The 18,488-nt window shown below is 37.1% G+C and overlaps 1 protein-coding gene and 1 long non-coding RNA gene across 2 annotated transcripts; both read left to right on the top strand.

Annotated features, from left to right (window-relative positions):
- The first annotated feature begins 1,664 nt into the window (after positions 1-1,664).
- LOC149212369 (uncharacterized) lies at positions 1,665-2,330 on the top strand. The gene is made up of 3 exons (XR_016250227.1): positions 1,665-1,746; positions 1,842-1,942; positions 2,273-2,330. It is a non-coding gene; the product is annotated as an uncharacterized LOC149212369 (long non-coding RNA).
- Positions 2,331-7,984: 5,654 nt separating this feature from the next.
- On the top strand, positions 7,985-11,235 carry LOC149212368 (disease resistance protein RPV1-like). The gene is made up of 3 exons (XM_089388663.1): positions 7,985-8,562; positions 8,676-9,915; positions 10,043-11,235. Exons 1-3 carry the CDS (start codon positions 7,985-7,987, stop codon positions 10,412-10,414), a joined length of 2,190 nt encoding a protein of 729 aa, XP_089244789.1. The 3' UTR covers positions 10,415-11,235.
- The last annotated feature ends 7,253 nt before the right edge of the window (positions 11,236-18,488 follow it).

Raw genomic sequence — 18,488 nt, 5'->3', positions numbered from 1 at the left:
ACTGTTTCTTTGGTTATTCTCCGCTGCAACAAAGTTTGTTTTCACTCTCTGTTAACTCGCCTTGGTTATTATGGCAGGGTTCTCTCGGTTCGAACTCCAGCAAGTCGTTCCGCCTCAATCCGGGTTTAAGGTAAGTTAGGGTTCTATGTTAAACCCTGCTTCTCCACCTCTTTCAGAGTCTAACAGGTCCGCTCCTTTGCTCTTCAGGTTATGGCGTCGGTCGTTTGCAATGCCTCTCTTCCAACTCAGGTAAAAATCCAATGCGGCTGCATATGTTCGTTTACAGATATTTCTTATCGTTTCCCTTGTCTCAAACGCTGACCCACGTCTATTTGTTTGTGCAGGTTGCTTGGGCGGTTGGCCGCCGTGGCTCGTGCTCCCTGTGCGTTATGGAGGCAGCCCAAAACCCCTTCCAACTTGGTGTAACGGGTAGGGTCTTGTCCAGCTCGGGCCTGCTTGTTAAATTTGTAAACGATCTGAGGGTTTGTGTATTTAATGAGCTCGGCTCTGTTTGCTAGTTTTGTAAACAATCTGTAGATTTCTGTGTTTAATGAACTCGGCTCCGTTTGTCCGACTTGTAAACAATCTGTATGTTCTGGTATTCAATGAACTCGGCCCATTTGCTAAATGTGCAAGCACTCTGTGGGTTTTTCTGTATCTATTGCTCACGCTTCTGGATTGTAAACGAACTATATTAATTGTTTCCTTTTTCCTGAGGACCGTTATATATATAATGACTGTCGTTTTTGACCTGTAATCGACCTGGTCCGTCTTGTTGCTTTGGTTCCGTGGGTTTGTTCAATCGCTTTTCTTGTTTCTTACAATGACTTTAATGATAAAGGAACAGTAGCTTAATGAGCGTTCTAGGTTCAGAGACTTATGGTGCGTTTTGTTCATAAGGGTTTCATTAAATGAATCTCTTGTAGACTGTATATCCAGCATTTATAAATCTTATGGAAAACATTTAAGTTTGATATGCTTGTACCTGGTTTAATGTGATATCGGTTGTCGTTAGTCTGCTCTTCTCTGCGTGGGATAGCTCCCCGTAGCAGCGCCTTCTCTTTGCTGTCTGTTAATTCCAGTATGTGCCCAATATTTTGTTTCACATTCGCATGCTTGCTGTATAAGACCTACAATGGTTGCTTAAGCAAATAACATCAATCGAATAAATTACAGTATGCCTGTTATAGCTATGTCTGTTATAGCCCTCTTGCAGTGAATGTTATTACAGGAAACAGTAACAATATATTTATGTGACAGTGGTTCTTTAAACAATACAGTTTTGCTTCTTTTCAGAGGAAATGTATCTGTCTTTTCTTATTCCAAGAGAGAGTTTTTTTTTGTCCTTTGCTCTCTGTTTTACATCTGGGTAGCGTAACTGCTCCCACTTTCAGTTAAACTGCTTACCAGAATTTATCCTAACTGTATAACAGTTTCTTGTACTAAAGACTAATTTATGGTTAACTAATTTCTAAACTTAAAAACAAGATACAGTTTCAATTACCATGGTCTCTAAATGACCTTCTGGGAAAAATCAAACAAATAGTAAAGAGAATTTAAAACGAATGACAAGTTCTGTTAACCTGGTTCCCTCCATGAGACAGTCAACCACCTTCTGTCTCCTCGGAGCTGGATGCTCCTGCATCATCTGGCCTCCTCTCGCCTCCTGCTTTTGCTGTTGCTCAGCTTGTCTGCATTCACCATCGTTTTCTTTCAATGTGAGTGGAACAATCTGCTTCGATTTAGGTGATTTCTACGAATGCTCCTCTCACTTTTGGTTCTTTATCCGCTGGTGCATCTAAGTCTTCACAGGCGGACTAACCTTCAGCATTTTCTTGCAGATCTGTGGTTTCAGCAGGGCATGCCCATGGAGGAGGAATAATAGCTTTGCTGCTATCAAAGTTCTTTTCCTCCTTGCTGGATTTGAACCCTCGGGCCTTATGTAAATTCTTTAAATCCTATCTTTAAATTAGTTAAATTCTTTAATGCTGTGGTGCTTTAGGCAAATTCTGATGTGGCGCATAGCGCTAATGCTCGCTATACTCATGAATTCTTTTATGTTTGGGTTCATACTTTTATGTTTAGGTTACACTCATAAAGAAACCGTATGATTTTTTTTTTTACAGAAATTGTTATCTATGTACTGCAAAACATATTTAACTCTACAGTTTACGAGTACATTGAAATTTAAATATCTAGTTTCCGAATTTTTGTTGTTTGATTTTTTCTCACATGTATAAAAGAATTGCAGATTGTTTGATTTTTTTCTCAGATATAAAAGAATTGCAGAGGCTCGAATGCTTTTGACGGATCTAATTTAATATGTGGTAATTCCCTTCCTCTTATTGATTTGATTTAATTATATTTGGATGTATTTTCAATAGCATATCAATTTGTTCACTTAAATTTAAATTGAACTTTTGTTGTTAGAGATAGCAAAGAATTACAGAGTTATTTAAATTTAAATTGAATATTTGTTGTTGCATAAACATTTTGAGCAGAGCCTCATAAATATTGGGACATTCTTGTAAGTCAGTGAGTCTCATAAAATATTGTTTTGCATTTTCTGCTCTGTATTAATACAACAATTAATACAAGCAGAGCCTCATAAATATTGCTTTGCATTTTCTGCTCTGTATTAGTGCTAGCGTGATTTAGATTTTATAGGAGTGTTCCGACATCAATTGTCAGTCCTCACTTTTATATATTTATCACTTATATTCATGCCAATGCTGGGTAACGTTGGCTTTGAAAGAAATAGTTCTATGCCGTTTTATTGCTTAAGCATCAGATTTTATCTGCTGTTGGTTTGACATGTTTAATGCTCGAGAAATATTTTCTGAAGTGTTGCTTGTCTTCATGTTTGTTGGAAGAAAACCACGTCAGGCATAGAATGCTGCATTGTGATGTTGGTAATCACTGGTGTGGAAATGTGAATGCTGGACTGAGCGCTCCACACACACAGCTTGTTATTATTTAATTGGCAGAGTAAACCTACAGATTTACAGGGGTGCCAGGTTTTGTTGAAACACAAAGTAAAACTTGGGCATAAATTTAGTAATGAATTGAATCCCCTCTTGCTAAACAAAGGTAATATTAATAACCCATATGCGCTGGTTTCTATCAGACAACAATTTCTGTGGTGGTTTCTCTCATACACGAGTACTATTTGTGAACTTTGAATGTGAAACTACTTTGAAAGAACATTCAAATTTTTTTTTTTTTTTTTTTTTAAATAAATTTCTATATTGTCTCTAGAGAGACAATAGTTTGAATTATGGACATTTATTTATTTTTAAATAATTTTTTATATTGTCTCTAGAGAGACAATTATGGACATTTATTTATTTTTAAATAATTTTTAATATTGTCTCTAGAGAGACAATAGTTTGAATTATGGACATATTGTCTCTCTAGAAACAATATGTTTTTAATCTCAGCTATTGTCTCTAAAAAGACAAAAATGTAAATGTCTCTAAAGAGACACAAATAAAGTTGTCTCTAGAGAGACAAATGAAATTGTCTCTAAAGAGACAAATCAAATTGTCTCTTAATAGACAATAATTTTTTTCTTTATAGAGACAATAATAATATGTGTTCTATATTGTCTTAATAGAGACAAATTTTTGAGACATTATATTTTGAGACACCCGCTTAGAGACAATATTTAAGACAATACACAAGTTTCTTTTTGTCTTAAGTTAAGACAATTGACTCAAATATTGTCTTAAAACCCCCCTACATGTAGTAGTGACAAGATATGCTCTATGGGAAACCTTTCGGGAGAAAACCCAGCTAGAAGATGAGGACGCTTCACTCTCTTTCTCTGTCTAGAAATAGGGCTGTAAGTACAAATAAGTAATGTTTGTGGTCCGTGGGCTGCTACAGTGCGCAGATCGCCACTCTGTGTGCTCTAACTCCTATCTCTCCTGGCTATCTTTTCTCTGTTATGGAACAAAATGTTCTCGAAAGAATGGAATGTCTCTTTTTCCTAGTGGCCCGGTTATAACACAACCCGATAGCCTACTGATAGTTAATTTTAACTACATGAACTCCTAACTAGAGTTACAAAATAGACTCTTCTAGAGTCTTTTATCTCACAAACACGTGGATAGCCCCTTTTCCATGAATAATGAGGATTGACGTGACATTCTCCGAACTATAGGTGAGAAAAAAGGAAGGTCAACTTTGAGTCGCATAACTTTTTGCATACGAACTCTTATTGACGTGATTCTTACGGTGTTGGAAGCCAACCCATTTGAACACATACAGGTATATACACACCTCCTGAGCTTGGTAACTCATAGTAAGGCCAAAATTTCAAACCTATTAGTTTTCATAATACATACAACCACTGTACAACAGAGGTCTATCCATTCTTTTACATTAAGGTCCATTAGACAAATTTCAAACCTGTGAGTTTTCAAAATACATAAAACCACAATTTTTTATATTAAGGCTTAATAAACAAATTTCAACGTCTTAACCGTTAAAAAATTACAGACCTCTTAAGCTAAGGATAAGGAGAAAAACATACTCATGAATAAAGAGAAGAGAAATGAATCCGAAATAAAAATAAATCTAAACTAATCATTAAAATAATTAAAAATTAAAACTATTTGGCAATATTCTCTATTAAAATAATTAAACCCAACCATAATCAAAATCCACACTAAAATTATACGATTTCATATTTGAAATTCATACCCTGCAGGCTCCTCACCTGCGTTGACTGTATTTCATATTTATGAGTCCGTTTCTTTTGATTTCATTGGATGTCGTTGCCACCGGCTACATATTATGAGGGTTACATGGCCTGAGCCGGCTACATATTTCATTCTAATTTATAATATTATGATTTGATTATGTTTGATGACTATTTTAATAATGAAACTATAATATTATAAATTAGAATTAAATAAAAATACGGAAAAAACCAACTAAATAAAAAAAAAACCAACCACGCAAAACAAAACCAACATAACGTAAAGCAGATATCAATATAACACAATTATGTAAAGCAGATCTGAATAAAATACAGTTATTAATTTCGGTAGTTATGTTTTGGGTTGTCTAATTAGGCAGAGGAATTGTCTGAATGGTCAAAAGTGACTGGAATCTAGGTAAAAAAAATTCAAAAAATTTTGTAGAAGTAGTGTTTGAATTGAGTTTTTGATGGTGGAAATAGATTCAGCACCATCAAAAACGTCTATAACACTTAAAATTTTGAAATTTAACAACTATAATTTGGAGTTACAAAAATCTTTGTCAAATTTTCTCTAAATATAACCAAAATTTTCATAACTTTCCAGGCAACTCCTCCACCTTAAACTCCCACTTTAATCTCTAGTTTGGGATTTTAAGTTCATCGTTTTAAAAAGTTATGTCATCTAAACTTCTAAAGCAAATCTAAAAGTTCCCTCTGTCGCTGCGGTCTTTATGTCGTCCACGCAGCTGTTTTGCATTATCACGAGTAAAATCAGAGAAATAAAACTGTATTTAAAAGAGTAAAAAAACCATAATGTGGCGTGTAACCTCATAATATTTAGTCACGAAATCGTTTGGAAATTTGATTTTTTCGAATCGAAATTCACTCGTGTTTGGGATGAAAGACACTCCACGCGTGATGTGGTCCCCGGGGCCGTGTAACCCTCATAAGATGTAACCGGTGGCAAAAACATCCCATGAAATGAAATCAAAAGAAAAGTACTCGTAAAATATGAAATATAGTCAACGCAGGTGAGGAGCGGGCAGGGTATGAATTTCAAATATGAAACCGTATAATTTTAGTGTGGATTGTAATATCGAGAGTAGTTTCAATTATTTTAATGATTAGTTTAGATTTATGCTCACCTGCGGGCAGGGTATGAATTTCAAATATGAAACCGTATAATTTTAGTGTGGATTGTAATATCGAGAGTAGTTTCAATTATTTTAATGATTAGTTTAGATTTATGCTCACCTGCGGGCAGGGTCAGGGTTGGAATTTGGATTCTTCATTACCCGTCACATAATTTTTTTTTGACGTTTTGGGTTTTTGTGTTGGCCATCAAGGAACGTTATGTTTAAAATTTTGCCCTTCAATCAAAATGTTTTGATAATAAATAGACCTTTCATCAATAAAGGTTTAATTAAAAAAATACTTTTCAATCACACCACTGTGTTAATTTTTCTCACATATTTATAACTAAATGATTTGTTGAATCATATAGGTTGTTTTACTCATGGATGGGATCCACAACTCCCAAACCATCCAGATTCAATGCTTCTCCCAAACACATGATACAAAAATTATGAATAAATCTAGAAATCTATTTTACTCACACCCAACTCATTGTTATTGCAATCAATCTACTCCTATTTCTATTTCTTAATTTGGATTTCTATTAGATAATTTAAATGTTGCAATTTCAGTAAAAACAAACAGATTTCTTCCACCAATGTAAACAAAAAAAACTTCCCAAAAAAAATTTCCATCTCAAAAACTTTGGAGTTGACCAAAAACTATCCTCCATAGTACCCATCCTCTCCACCATCATAATATCATAAAATCGAAGTAAAGTTCAAGTTTTTAGTAAACCCAACAAACTTAATTTATTTAAATATAAATCACATAAATTTAATTTATTTAAATAAAAACAAATATTATAAAGTAAATTCCAAATATTAAGTTACTTAATTATTAATCACTCAATGTAATATATTACAACTAAATACGTGCTATCAAATATACACCTATAATTTTAAATAACATGAAATTAATTTATTTCAATAAAAACTAAATAACATGAAATTAATTTATTTCAATAAAAACAAATATTATGGAACCAATTCCAAATATTACCGCACTTCTTTATTGACCGGTCAATAAAATATATTTACGAGGATCAGATTCGAAGACTTGTTTGAGAGGGTAGTAATGACGTTTTCGTAAAAAAGTGAACAGTAAAAAATACGTTTTATAACTCTGAAAACCCATCACAAAAAACGGCTTTTTAAAATTTGTAAACGTAAAATACGGTCAAAATGCCTTGTGACGGGCATTTTGCCCGTCAAATTCCAACCCTGGGCAGGGTATGAATTTCAAATATGAAACCGTATAATTTTAGTGTGGATTGTAATATCGAGAGTAGTTTCAATTATTTTAATGATTAGTTTAGATTTATTATGAGCATAGAAAGATGAATCTTTTTATTTTAAAGAAATGGTATATTAATTTTTTTAAGTTTTTGATAAATTTAAAATTAACATAAATCTAAATTAATAAAATATATATATTTTTTTACATAAAATACTATGATCAAAATCATAAATTAACAAACTTTAACCAAAAATTCACATTACTATTTTATTTAATTTAATTTTAATTATTAATTTAATTATTCATTTTAATTTTACATTTATATAAAACAAAATATTTATATAACAAAACACTACAAAATCTCTACCATACCATACTACTCATATGGCACAACGATGTTAAGAAAACATAAAAAAAAATAAAAATGGACAAATCACTCAGATAGACATTTTGACCATCCAATTCCATCGGTAGCGCCCGGGGGCTTGTCGCTGGCTACAGCATGCAAATGGAGGTGCTGACGAAGCAACTTCCACACACTACTGGCTTCCATGAGGTTGCCTACCCGATTTTTTCTTCTATTTTTCAATTAATTAAATAAACAATAATAGACAAGGGCATGATTGTGTTTCGGTAAATAAGCAAACTGTAAATGAATCTGATATTGGATTGCGGTTTTGTCTTCTCGTTTGGCCAGTATTGAGAGATCTAGATAGAGGTTGGAACACAGACCGGTTTTGTCTTCTCGTTTGGCCAGTATTGAGAGATCTAGATAGAGGTTGGAACACAGACCGTGCCACAGGCCTGATAAGAACTTGGAAGCAACTGGTAACCACTTTGCACTGGTAACCAAAATATTGAGGTAATTGACTGCGTATTGCCAATCTTATTATTCTGCATCTCATGGCATCTTCCTCTCGATCGAGCTTCGCCTCCACTTCCACTGCGGATGGAAACAACTGCTACCAGTATGATGTGTTCCTCAATCACAGAGGCCCTGATGTTAAGAACACGTTTGCTAGCCATCTTTACCGTAGCCTTAAGGAACATGGATTGAGAGTCTTCCTGGACAAGGAAGAAATGCGGAAGGGAGAAGAGTTAAGTTGTCAGATAGAAGGCGCTATCCAAACAGCCTCAGTACATATAGCTATTTTGTCTACCAATTATGCCCAGTCAATTTGGTGTTTGAATGAGCTGGTGCTCATGCTGAAGTCGATGCGGGAGTCGAGGTCGACCGTTATTCCCATCTTCTATGATGTCAAGCCTTCACAACTTCGGTGGACGGAGAGAGACAATGGACTGTATGCTAGAGCCCTACGCATCTTATGGCCGACGCGGGGTGAAAATGGAGTGTATGCTCAAGCCCTGCGTATTCTAGAAGAGAAAAAGCGATACAAGCCGGACACTATTAGAGAATGGAGGAATGCTCTTAAAGATGTTGCAGGAATAAGCGGTTTCGATCTGGAGGCGTATAATGGCCGGTGAGATCTCTAACTATCCCTCTTTCTTCCTCTTGGGTTTTTTCATTTGTTGGATTGTGTGGTATATCGTACTACGTTTTTCTTACTAGTAATTTTATTCTGGATATCATCAGTGACGAGGGGCAGCTGTTGGCTGATGTGGTGGAACAAGTGTTGAAAATAGTTCCGAAAACACCCCTGTACGTCTCCAAATATCCCACTGGACTAGATGGAAAAGTTAAAGATTTTGAAAAAAGAGTGTTATCGCAGCAGCACCAAAATGGGGAGGCTAGGGTCGTAGGAATTTGGGGACTTGGCGGGGTTGGTAAAACAACCTTCGCAAAAGAATTCTTTAATCGCGAGAGAACAAACTACCATCGTTCCAGTTTTTTATCTAATGTCAGAGAAAATGACTCTAGAGGATATCTAAATTCGTTGCAGAGAATTCTTATTAAGGACTTGTCTCAGCTGGATGTGCAAATAAACAACACTGATGAAGGAATCCCTCTTCTTAAAAAGCATCTCTTACCTTCTAGCGCTCTTATCATTGTAGATGATGTCGATCAGCTTGAACAGCTGGAAGCATTAATTTCTCCAGCCAAGGATGTCCTTGCTTCGAGTAGCCTAATTCTAGTTACGTCTCGTGATAAGGACGTGCTTAAAAGTTGGGGAATTGGAGATTTATTTATTTATAAGCTAGAAGGCCTCAATTCACAACACTCCACAGAGCTCTTCTGCTCGCACGCATTCCGACAACTTCATCCTGTTCCAGGATTTGAACAAGTGGTTAAGGAGTTTGTGGCAGCGTGCGATGGATTGCCGCTGTCACTTAAAGTGATCGGGGCGCTTCTTAATGGCCAAAACAATTTGGAATATTGGAAAGCCCAATTGTGCAAAATCAACAAAATGCTTCCAGCAGATATAAAAAAGAGACTAAAAATTAGCTACGACAGTCTCGAAGAAGACGAGAAGCAGATTTTCTTAGACATTGCCTGTTTCTTCATAGGAGAAGACAAGGACACAGCCATCAGGATATGGGACGGATGTGGGTGGGCAGGATGGCTGGGTCTTCAGAAGTTACAGAATAAATGTCTCGTGGAGTGCGATAGGAAAAAATGGAGCATGTTCAACCCTGTCTTGGAGGTCGAAGGGGAAGAATTTATAAGAATGCACGACCAGCTTAGAGACCTGGGAAGACATCTGGCAGAGAAAGAACATCTGAGTCGTTTATGGCGCTTACCTGACAATCTTTCGGTCGATTCACCGGTACATATTAGAAGTTTTAGACAAAGAGACCTGGGAAGACATCTAGAGCAGAGAGAACGTTTGAATCGTCTTTGGCGCCTCCCTGACAACCCTTGGCTCGATTCACCGGTACCGTGTACGTCTTAGAAGTTTTAAACAGACTTTCAAAATAGTATTGTCATCTGTCAATTTCTTGAATTCTTAATTCTCCAAGGGTGTCAATATTTTTTCTAACAGTTAACATAGAACAATTTAGGTGCGTGGAATCACAAACCTTTCTGACTGCAGTCAAAGAACCCACAGGCAGCTAAACAGCTTGCAGCTGCTTAGCGCTGAAGGTTACTCTGTGGAAAAAGTATTCAGCAGTGGACAGTCACCACAACTAATATGGCTCCGCTGGTATAACTGTCCATACTCCTCCATACCTTCAATGATTCCAATGAGAAATTTGAGAGTTTTATATATAGAGGGGAACAACTTGGAAACCTTGTGGCAACATGAATCTGAGGTACGTAGTCATGTAAATTATGGACAGAAGGTTGTTTTTATTTCCATTAATTGCAAAAATTGGTTTGGTCTTGAGTATTCGGTGTTCGTATATCACAATCGACAGAAGAGTGACTTCTAGGCAGCACTGCAGGTACCTTTGGAGTTGAGGGAGTTGCATTTTGCTACTGCTATTGCTGGCCTGTTAAAGATTCCAGAGTCTATAGGGCTAATGAAGCACCTCGAAAAGATTACCCTGGAACCCAACCAAATTCTTAAAAAAATACGTCTGAAAAGTTTGCCATCTGAGTTCTGTCATCTGCATTCTTTGAAACACTTGGAGTTGAGGAGCTGTTCACACTTGAAATCGCTTCCAGAATATTTTTGTAGATTGACGAACCTCCAACATATTAACTTGAACGAGTGCTACGATTTGGAGATGCTTCCATCTGACTTTGGAAAGTTGACTAATCTCCGACATCTTCGCTTGACCCGTTGCCAATTGGAATCCTTACCAGATTCTTTTGGGAATTTGACGAACCTTCAACACGTTCATATAAGCTCCTCTAAATTGTACAGTATTACATTTTCCTTTGTTAAGTTAACCAAACTCCGACATATTGCCCTGTCGGGTTGCATCCTTTTGGAAACGCTCCCAGATTCTTTTGGTAATTCAACCAACCTCCAACATATCGACTTGTCCCATTGCAGCCGTTTGAAAATGCTCCCATATTCCTTTTGGGATTCAACTAACCTCCAATATGTTGATTTGTCCCATTGCAGCCATTTGGAAGTGATCCCATATTCTCATTGGGATTTAACCAAGCTCCAATATTTTAACTGGTCCAACTGCACCCGTTTGAAAATACTTCCAAACGGGGGAATAAGAATACCTTCCAGGCGCGTTGACGTACGTTTCGCCACCTCATTTAGCCACATGCCTGCTCCCATCGCGCCATATGATATTGACACACGTTTCGCCACCTCATTTAGCGAGATGCCTGCTCTCTTCGCGTCATATGGTAATGAGAGTAATAATCTAGCTCCTGGGTCACGTCTGTGCAAGAGGCAAATTGATATGAGACCTGTTTATTAAATGTGGACTCGGAAATCGCTCTGAAGAGCCTATGTAACTAAGATGTTATGCATGTGCATTGAATTAAATATTTAACTAAGATGTTATGCATGTGCATTGAATTAAATATTTAACTAAGATGTTATGCATGTGCATTGAATTAAATATTTTCAAGACACGTCTCCACTGTCGTAACAACAAGTCTAAAGACTTACTATTGCGAATTAGTAAAATCTTCGAAATTTTACAAAATGACATAAGAAGTAAAAGTTGGTGTCTTAAAAGACTCTCTCTCTATGCTTGGGATTTTAAATTCGAAATAATGTAGATAATCTCTGGATTGTAAATTCGAAATCTACGAAATAATCTAAGAAGAAAATTTTTTGTTTAAACTTTGATGGCTCTTAAGATATGGATGGTAAAATGGAATATGACTTTCACATTTCACATCCTAAATTCTAAGTAGCATATGAAATCAATTTCGTGTTTATAATATCAAAATTCATAGTGGAGATGGTTTATTTTGAAAGAGTTGCAAACTATTTTTGTTCAGTTTTAATTAGTTCTATGAGCTAAATTTGTTTGATATTTCGACCGAATAGATAGCCCAACGAGAGTTTGGCAAATACAACATTTCTCGCAACAAACATAAAAAAGATTACACGAAAAAACAACCAGACATAGCTACGGCTGTTGAATTAAACAAACGGATCAATATAGATTGGATGTCAAACTCTGTCCGATCGAGCACTATATTTATACAAAATCTGAATCAGTTTTTTAAGAACGAAAAAAGCGATATATATATATATAGTACATATCAATATGATTATCAGATGCCACTATTTGACAATATGGCAAAACAAGTGGAGTTCTTGAACTCAGAAGCAATACACTGTGTCCCTGAGTTAAATCAGAACAAAATAGAGGATATACTGTGCATGTTACAGTTCGGTAGCAATATACAGAATTAGCCTTTTTCATCAACCAGAGTCTGTGTCATCGACCAGAAACATGTGTTGATAATGACTTGTTGAAGGTGCATTCCTGCTCGGAAGTCCTGCCGAAGTATAGCTGCCTGTAGCATCAGAAGGGCCTATTTACGCATCAGCCGAGGAGAATTGTACAAAGTCTGATTTGTTGAATGTGTAATTTCAACGCTGTTGTATATCACCAGAAACTGTCCAGCAAACCCGCCGGAGAGTTCTCGGGCCACTTTTCGGCAAAGGGATTTTCCGTTTATTTGAATCCGAGAAAATTTGGAGTTGACTCGTGGCTGTCCCCATACGTCACATTTTCTGACATTCTCGGGTGCTATCATTCAGTCAAGTAAAGCCTTTCGATATTCTCCTCCTCCGTTCGATCTGCTCCACCTTTTTCGTCCGTTGATTGCCCAAACCTGCATACGAACATGCATTAATGACTTTGGGTGGAGTAAATCTATGTTTTGGTTGACCATACCTCTTATTAATGCATTGTCATATGCGTAGGTAGATTTTTATGTTTTTTTACGGCATGTATTAATGTTCATAAAAACGTGTTGTATTTTTTTTAAGTGGGTTGACCATTTTGTAATGAAAAATATAAACGTGTTGTATTTTTTTTAAGTGGGTTGACCATTTTGTAATGAAAAATATAACAAGTGAAGTGTGCTTGTGTTGTGTTGTTGCACACTGCAGGAAAAGAACATTGGTGTTCGCAGCACCGTGAAGAACCAGATGATGTATTCACAGCAGTGCACAAGATATATTCTGTAATGTTTTGTTTTGACTTTTTTTTTGTAATGGAACGGTGAAAATGCAAGGTGAAATGAGAACTGAGCCCGTAATGTTTTATGTGCTGAAGGTTTATGTAATATCCATGAGGGTATAATGAAATTGTTTTACAGCAGTAAATTTATGTAAATTTTTATTACAGCAGTAAGGTGTTTTTCACAGCAGTGAAAGTAAAAAGGATTTTACAGTGGTAAATCCCTCTCAGTAAAAGAGGATGAAGTTTGTATCAGTTTTTTTTAATAGAAATGTTTTTATGGTGGTGAAATACTCTGTTTCTTAGTGAAATTTTTTTAAGCTTCCCTGCACAAAAAGATCCTGTGGAGGTAAAACAGAGCATTGCCTCTGTGTGTTTGAATCTTGGTTTTTGGTATTTTCCCATCAAAAAATACCCAACAATGGTATCAGAGCAGGCTCAGGCTCTTTAAAGAAGTTAAAGAAGCTGAAGGGAGAAGGTTGTTGCTGCGGCAAAACTTCTCAGGCAGACAGAAGACTCAGACAACGAAGGATTCAGGTATTCTTCATAGCTATCTTGTTTGTTATTGAAGAGAGTCAGTTTTTAAATACACAGTCAAGGAATGGCTAGCACAAGCACTGGTATGGGTATGTTTAATACCCAGCTCGCACAGTTTAATGGGAAGAACTATGACTACTGGTCAATAACTATGAAAGCCTTGCTTGCTTCCCAAGACTTATGGGAAATAGTTGAAGATGGTTTTGAAGAACCAACAGATGAAACTGAGTTCAATGCATTAACTCAGGGAGAGAAGGATCTGCTGAAGAGCAATAGGAAGAAGGATTCAAAAGCCCGTGTGTTGTTGTATCTAGCAGTAGACCAGAGTATATTTCCAAGGTTAGCAGCACCTAAGACAGGAAATGAAGCATGGGAAACCCTTAAGACAACCTATCAAGGCATGGAGAGAGTGAAGACAACAAAACTACAATTGCTGAGAAAGGATTTTGAGAACTTGAACATGAAGGAGTCAGATAACATTGACTCATTCTTCACTCATGTGATTGGTGTAATCACACAAATGAGAACTCATGGAGAAACCATTGAAGATAGAAGGATTGTGGAGAAAATATTGAGGGTCTTACCCTCAAGGTTCGATGCCATAGTCACCACCATTGAAGAGACAAAGGATCTCTCAAACTATTCAGTTGATGAGCTACATGCATCACTCATAACACATGAGCAAAGGTTGAGTAGGAATGAAAACTCATCTCTTGAGTAAGCCTTCAAGACCCAGATGTCCTTTGGAAGAGGAAGAGGTCAAGGAAGAGGAAACCGAAGAGGAAGAGGCAGAAGCCAGAACAGAGGTGGAAGGAATAGCCCATCAAATGCACAAGGAAGAGGCAACAATCCAAATCAAAACCAAGGTCAAGGCAGCAGCCAACAAAGAGATCAGTATCAGGCTCAAGGACAAAGGTATGATAAATCTAATGTTCAATGCTATTATTGCAAAAAGTATGGACATTATGCTAGTGATTGTAGAAAGAAACAGCATGATATGAACAACAGACAAAATGCAAATGTTACAAGAGAAAACAGCAGTCAAGAAAATGTCCTGTTAGCTTGTAACATGGCTGAAACACATAGTGAGGACATATGGTTTTTAGACTCAGGTTGCAGCAACCATATGACTGGAAACATAGCTTTCTTTTCTGCCCTAGATAAAAATGTGAAATCAGAAGTCACACTAGGAACTGATAGTAAAATCTTTGTTATGGGAAAATGAGAGGTAAAAATATCTACAAAGCAAGGAGAAAGGAAAACCATAGCAGATGTCTACTATGTCCCCGGAATGAGATGTAACCTCTTGAGTATTGGACAGCTTGTCTATAAGGGGTACAATGTTTTCTTTAAAAATGATGTATGCACCATCATGGATATACCACCCAGCAAAAGATGCATTGCTGAAATGAAGATGACAAGGAACAGGATGTTCCCTCTTAGAATAAGAGCAGATTTGAAAAACAAAGGAGAAATTGCAGCAGTCACCCAAGAGGCTTTCCAAAGCGTGCCAAAGGATGAAAATTGGTTGTGGCACTTGAGATTTGGTCATCTCAATTTTGGAGGTCTAAATTTGTTGAGCAGGAAAGGAATGGTAAGAGGATTACCATTGATAGAGAAACCAGACAGCCTATGTGAAGGCTGCATTTTGGGAAAACAACATAGAGAAAGTTTTCCATCAGGGAAAAGCATAAGGGCAAAGGCACCCTTAGAGATCATCCACTCAGATTTATGTGGACCGATGCAAGCTCCATCACTAGCAGGCAGCCAATATTTCCTAACATTCATTGGTGACTTTACAAGAAAGACTTGGATATATTTCCTTAAAAACAAAAGTGAAGTGTTTGAGAAATTCCAAAACTTCAAGGCATTTGTGGAAAACCAAAGCGGGCTGCATATAAAGGTTTTGAGCACTGATAGAGGAGGTGAGTATATCTCCAAGGAATTCCTAAGATTTTGTAGAGAAAATGGAATTCATAAACAGTTTACAGCAAGGTACACTCCGCAACAAAATGGAGTTGCTGAAAGGAAAAACAGAACCATCATGGAGATGGCAAGGAGTATGTTGAAGGCAAAGCTTTTGCCAAATGAGTATTGGGCTGAAGTTGTACATTGTGCAGTTTATATATTGAACAGGTGTCCTACAAAAGCAGTCTTGAACAAAGTGCCAGAAGAGGCATGGAGTGGGAGAAAGCAAGGTGTCACCCACTTGAGAGTTTTTGGATGTGTGGCCTATGCACACATACCAGATCAGCTGAGGAGGAAGTTGGACAGCAAAGGGGAGAAATGTCTTTTCATTGGATACAGTGAAGAATCCAAAGCCTACAGGTTGTATATCCCATCTACCAAGAAGTTTTTTGTCAGCAGAGATGTTCAATTCATTGAAGAGGAAGCTTGGGATGGAAGCATAGAGAAAACAGTGAATGTCAGGAACTGTTTGTCTCATGATGAAGATGAAGAGGAAGTGACTGAAATGCATCCCCAAACAGCAACGCCAACACAAGGACAGCAAGGGACACCATTGAGGATAAATGAGAGTGCTTCTCCAAGTACACCACAAGGAGGAAATTCAAGTGCATCTTCAAGCACTTGCACACCAAATGAAAGAAGTAAGAAATTTAGAAATCTAAGTGACATTTATGATGAAGGAATGAATTCCTTATTTGCCTTGTATTGTCATGTTGATGATCCTATTCATTTCGAAGATGCAATCAAAGATAAGAAATGGATAGAAACTATGGATGAGGAGATCAATTCCATAGAGAGAAACAAAACATGAGATTTGGTTGAGCTACCGAAAGGCAAAGAAGTCATTGGTGTGAAATGGGTATACAAGACCAAGAGCAATGCTGAAGGCAAGATTGAAAGGCATAAAGCAAGGCTGGTTGTCAAAGGCTACAAGCAGCAGTATGGAAGAGATTATGAGGAGACTTTCGCCCCGGTTGCAAGAATGGAAACCGTGAGAGTAGTGCTGTCCATAGCAGCACAAAACAAATGGAAAGTCTACCAAATGGATGTGAAATCAACATTCCTAAATGGAGTGTTAATGGAAGAGGTCTATGTGGCACAGCCTCTCGGATATGAGAAGAAAGGTGAAGAGCACAAAGTGTGCAAATTGAAGAAAGCTCTTTATGGGCTGAAGCAAGCGCCAAGAGCATGGTACAGCAGGATAGATTCATATCTATTGGATAATGAATTTGACAAATGTGAAGGAGAACCTACAGTCTACATCAAGGGAAAGGATGGTAAAATTTTAATTGTTGTCTTGTATGTAGATGATGTTATTTTCACTGGAAATGATATTTATCTTATTGAGAATTTTAAATCAGTCATGAAAGATGAATTTGAAATAACTGACATGGGTTTGTTGAGATACTTCTTAGGCATAGAAGTAGATCAAAATGAAAAATGAATTTTTATATCTCAAGCAAGATATGTAAATCAAGTTTTGGGCATATTTAAGATGGAAGAATGCAAGGCAGCAATCACTCCCACAGTGATGGGATTAAAGCTCAGCAGAGAGGACAGCAGCAAGGATTTTGATCCTAGCTTGTATAAAAGCATTGTGGGCAGCCTTATGTATTTAACAGCTACTAGGCCTGACATTATGTATGCTGTTAGTTTAATTTCCAGGTTCATGGAGAGGCCGAAGGAGGCACATTGGCAGGCAGCAAAGAGAATTTTGAGGTATGTCAAAGGTACCAAAATGTTTGGAATTTTATATAATGTCTCAGAACATTCAAATTTGGTTGGATACACTGACAGTGATTGGGCTGGAAGTGTAGATGATCGGAAGAGCACTTCCGGTTATGTATTTCATATGGGTTTAGGAGCCATTTCATGGGCTTCTAAGAAGCAGTCCATTGTAGCATTGTCTACAGCAGAGGCTGAATATGTGGCAGCTACAGCAGCAGCATGTCAAGCAGTGTGGATGAGAAGAATGTTGAGGAGCTTAGGTCAAGAGCAGGCAAAAGCGACAGTGATTTTTTGTGACAATAGCTCAGCTATTGCATTGTCAAAGAACTCAGTGTTTCATAAGAGAACGAAACACATTGATACAAGGTTTCACTACATCAGAGAATTGGTGAACAATGGAGAAATTGTTCTAGAACATTGCAGGACTCAAGAACAGGTTGCAGATATCTTGACAAAGCCACTGGATCAGAAAAGCTTTGAATTTTTGAGAAAGTGTCTGGGTATGACCGAAAGCCCAGCAGTTGAAATTAAAGGGGAGTGTTGAATGTGTAATTTCAACGCTGTTGTATATCACCAGAAACCGTCCAACAAACCCGCCGGAGAGTTCTCGGGCCACTTTCCGGCAAAGGGATTTTCCGTTTATTTGAACCTGAGAAAATTTGGAGTTGACGCGTGGCTGTCCCCATACGTCACCTTTTCTGACATTCTCGGGTGCTATCATTCAGTCAAGTAAGGCCTTCTGATATTCTCCTCCTCCGTTCGATCTGCTCCACCTTTTTCGTCCGTTGATTGCCCAAACCTGCATACGAACATACATTAATGACTTTGCGTGGAGTAAATCTATGTTTTGGTTGACCATACCTCTTATTAATGCATTGTCATATGCGTAGGTAGATTTTTATGTTTTTTTACGGCATGTATTAATGTTCATAAAAACATGTATTTTTTTTAAGTGCGTTGACCATTTTGTAATGAAAAATATAACAAGTGAAGTGTGCTTGTGTTGTGTTGTTGCACACTGGAGGAAAAGAACATTGGTGTTAGCAGCAACGTGAAGAACCAGATGATGTATGCACAACAGTGCACAAGATATATTCTGTAATGTTTTGTTTTGACTTTTTTTTTTGTAATGGAACGGTGAAAATGCAACGTGAAATGA

The sequence above is a fragment of the Pinus tabuliformis genome, chromosome 1_1 (genome assembly GCF_031772625.1).
Source record: "Pinus tabuliformis cultivar Carrire ecotype Pingquan chromosome 1_1, CPIR1, whole genome shotgun sequence".
In the NCBI taxonomy this organism is placed as follows: domain Eukaryota; kingdom Viridiplantae; phylum Streptophyta; class Pinopsida; order Pinales; family Pinaceae; genus Pinus; species Pinus tabuliformis.
This window is presented reverse-complemented; position numbering and strand designations above follow the sequence as displayed.

What these genes read in the sequence shown, in the direction of transcription:
- LOC149212368 (XM_089388663.1), top strand. Translation starts at nt 7,985, where the DNA reads ATGGCATCTTCCTCTCGATCGAGCTTCGCCTCCACTTCCACTGCGGAT. An exon ending in CTGGAGGCGTATAATGGCCG is followed by an intron (nt 8,563 to 8,675) that starts GTGAGATCTCTA and finishes GGATATCATCAG; the next exon opens with TGACGAGGGGCAGCTGTTGG. An exon ending in ACCCTTGGCTCGATTCACCG is followed by an intron (nt 9,916 to 10,042) that starts GTACCGTGTACG and finishes AGAACAATTTAG; the next exon opens with GTGCGTGGAATCACAAACCT.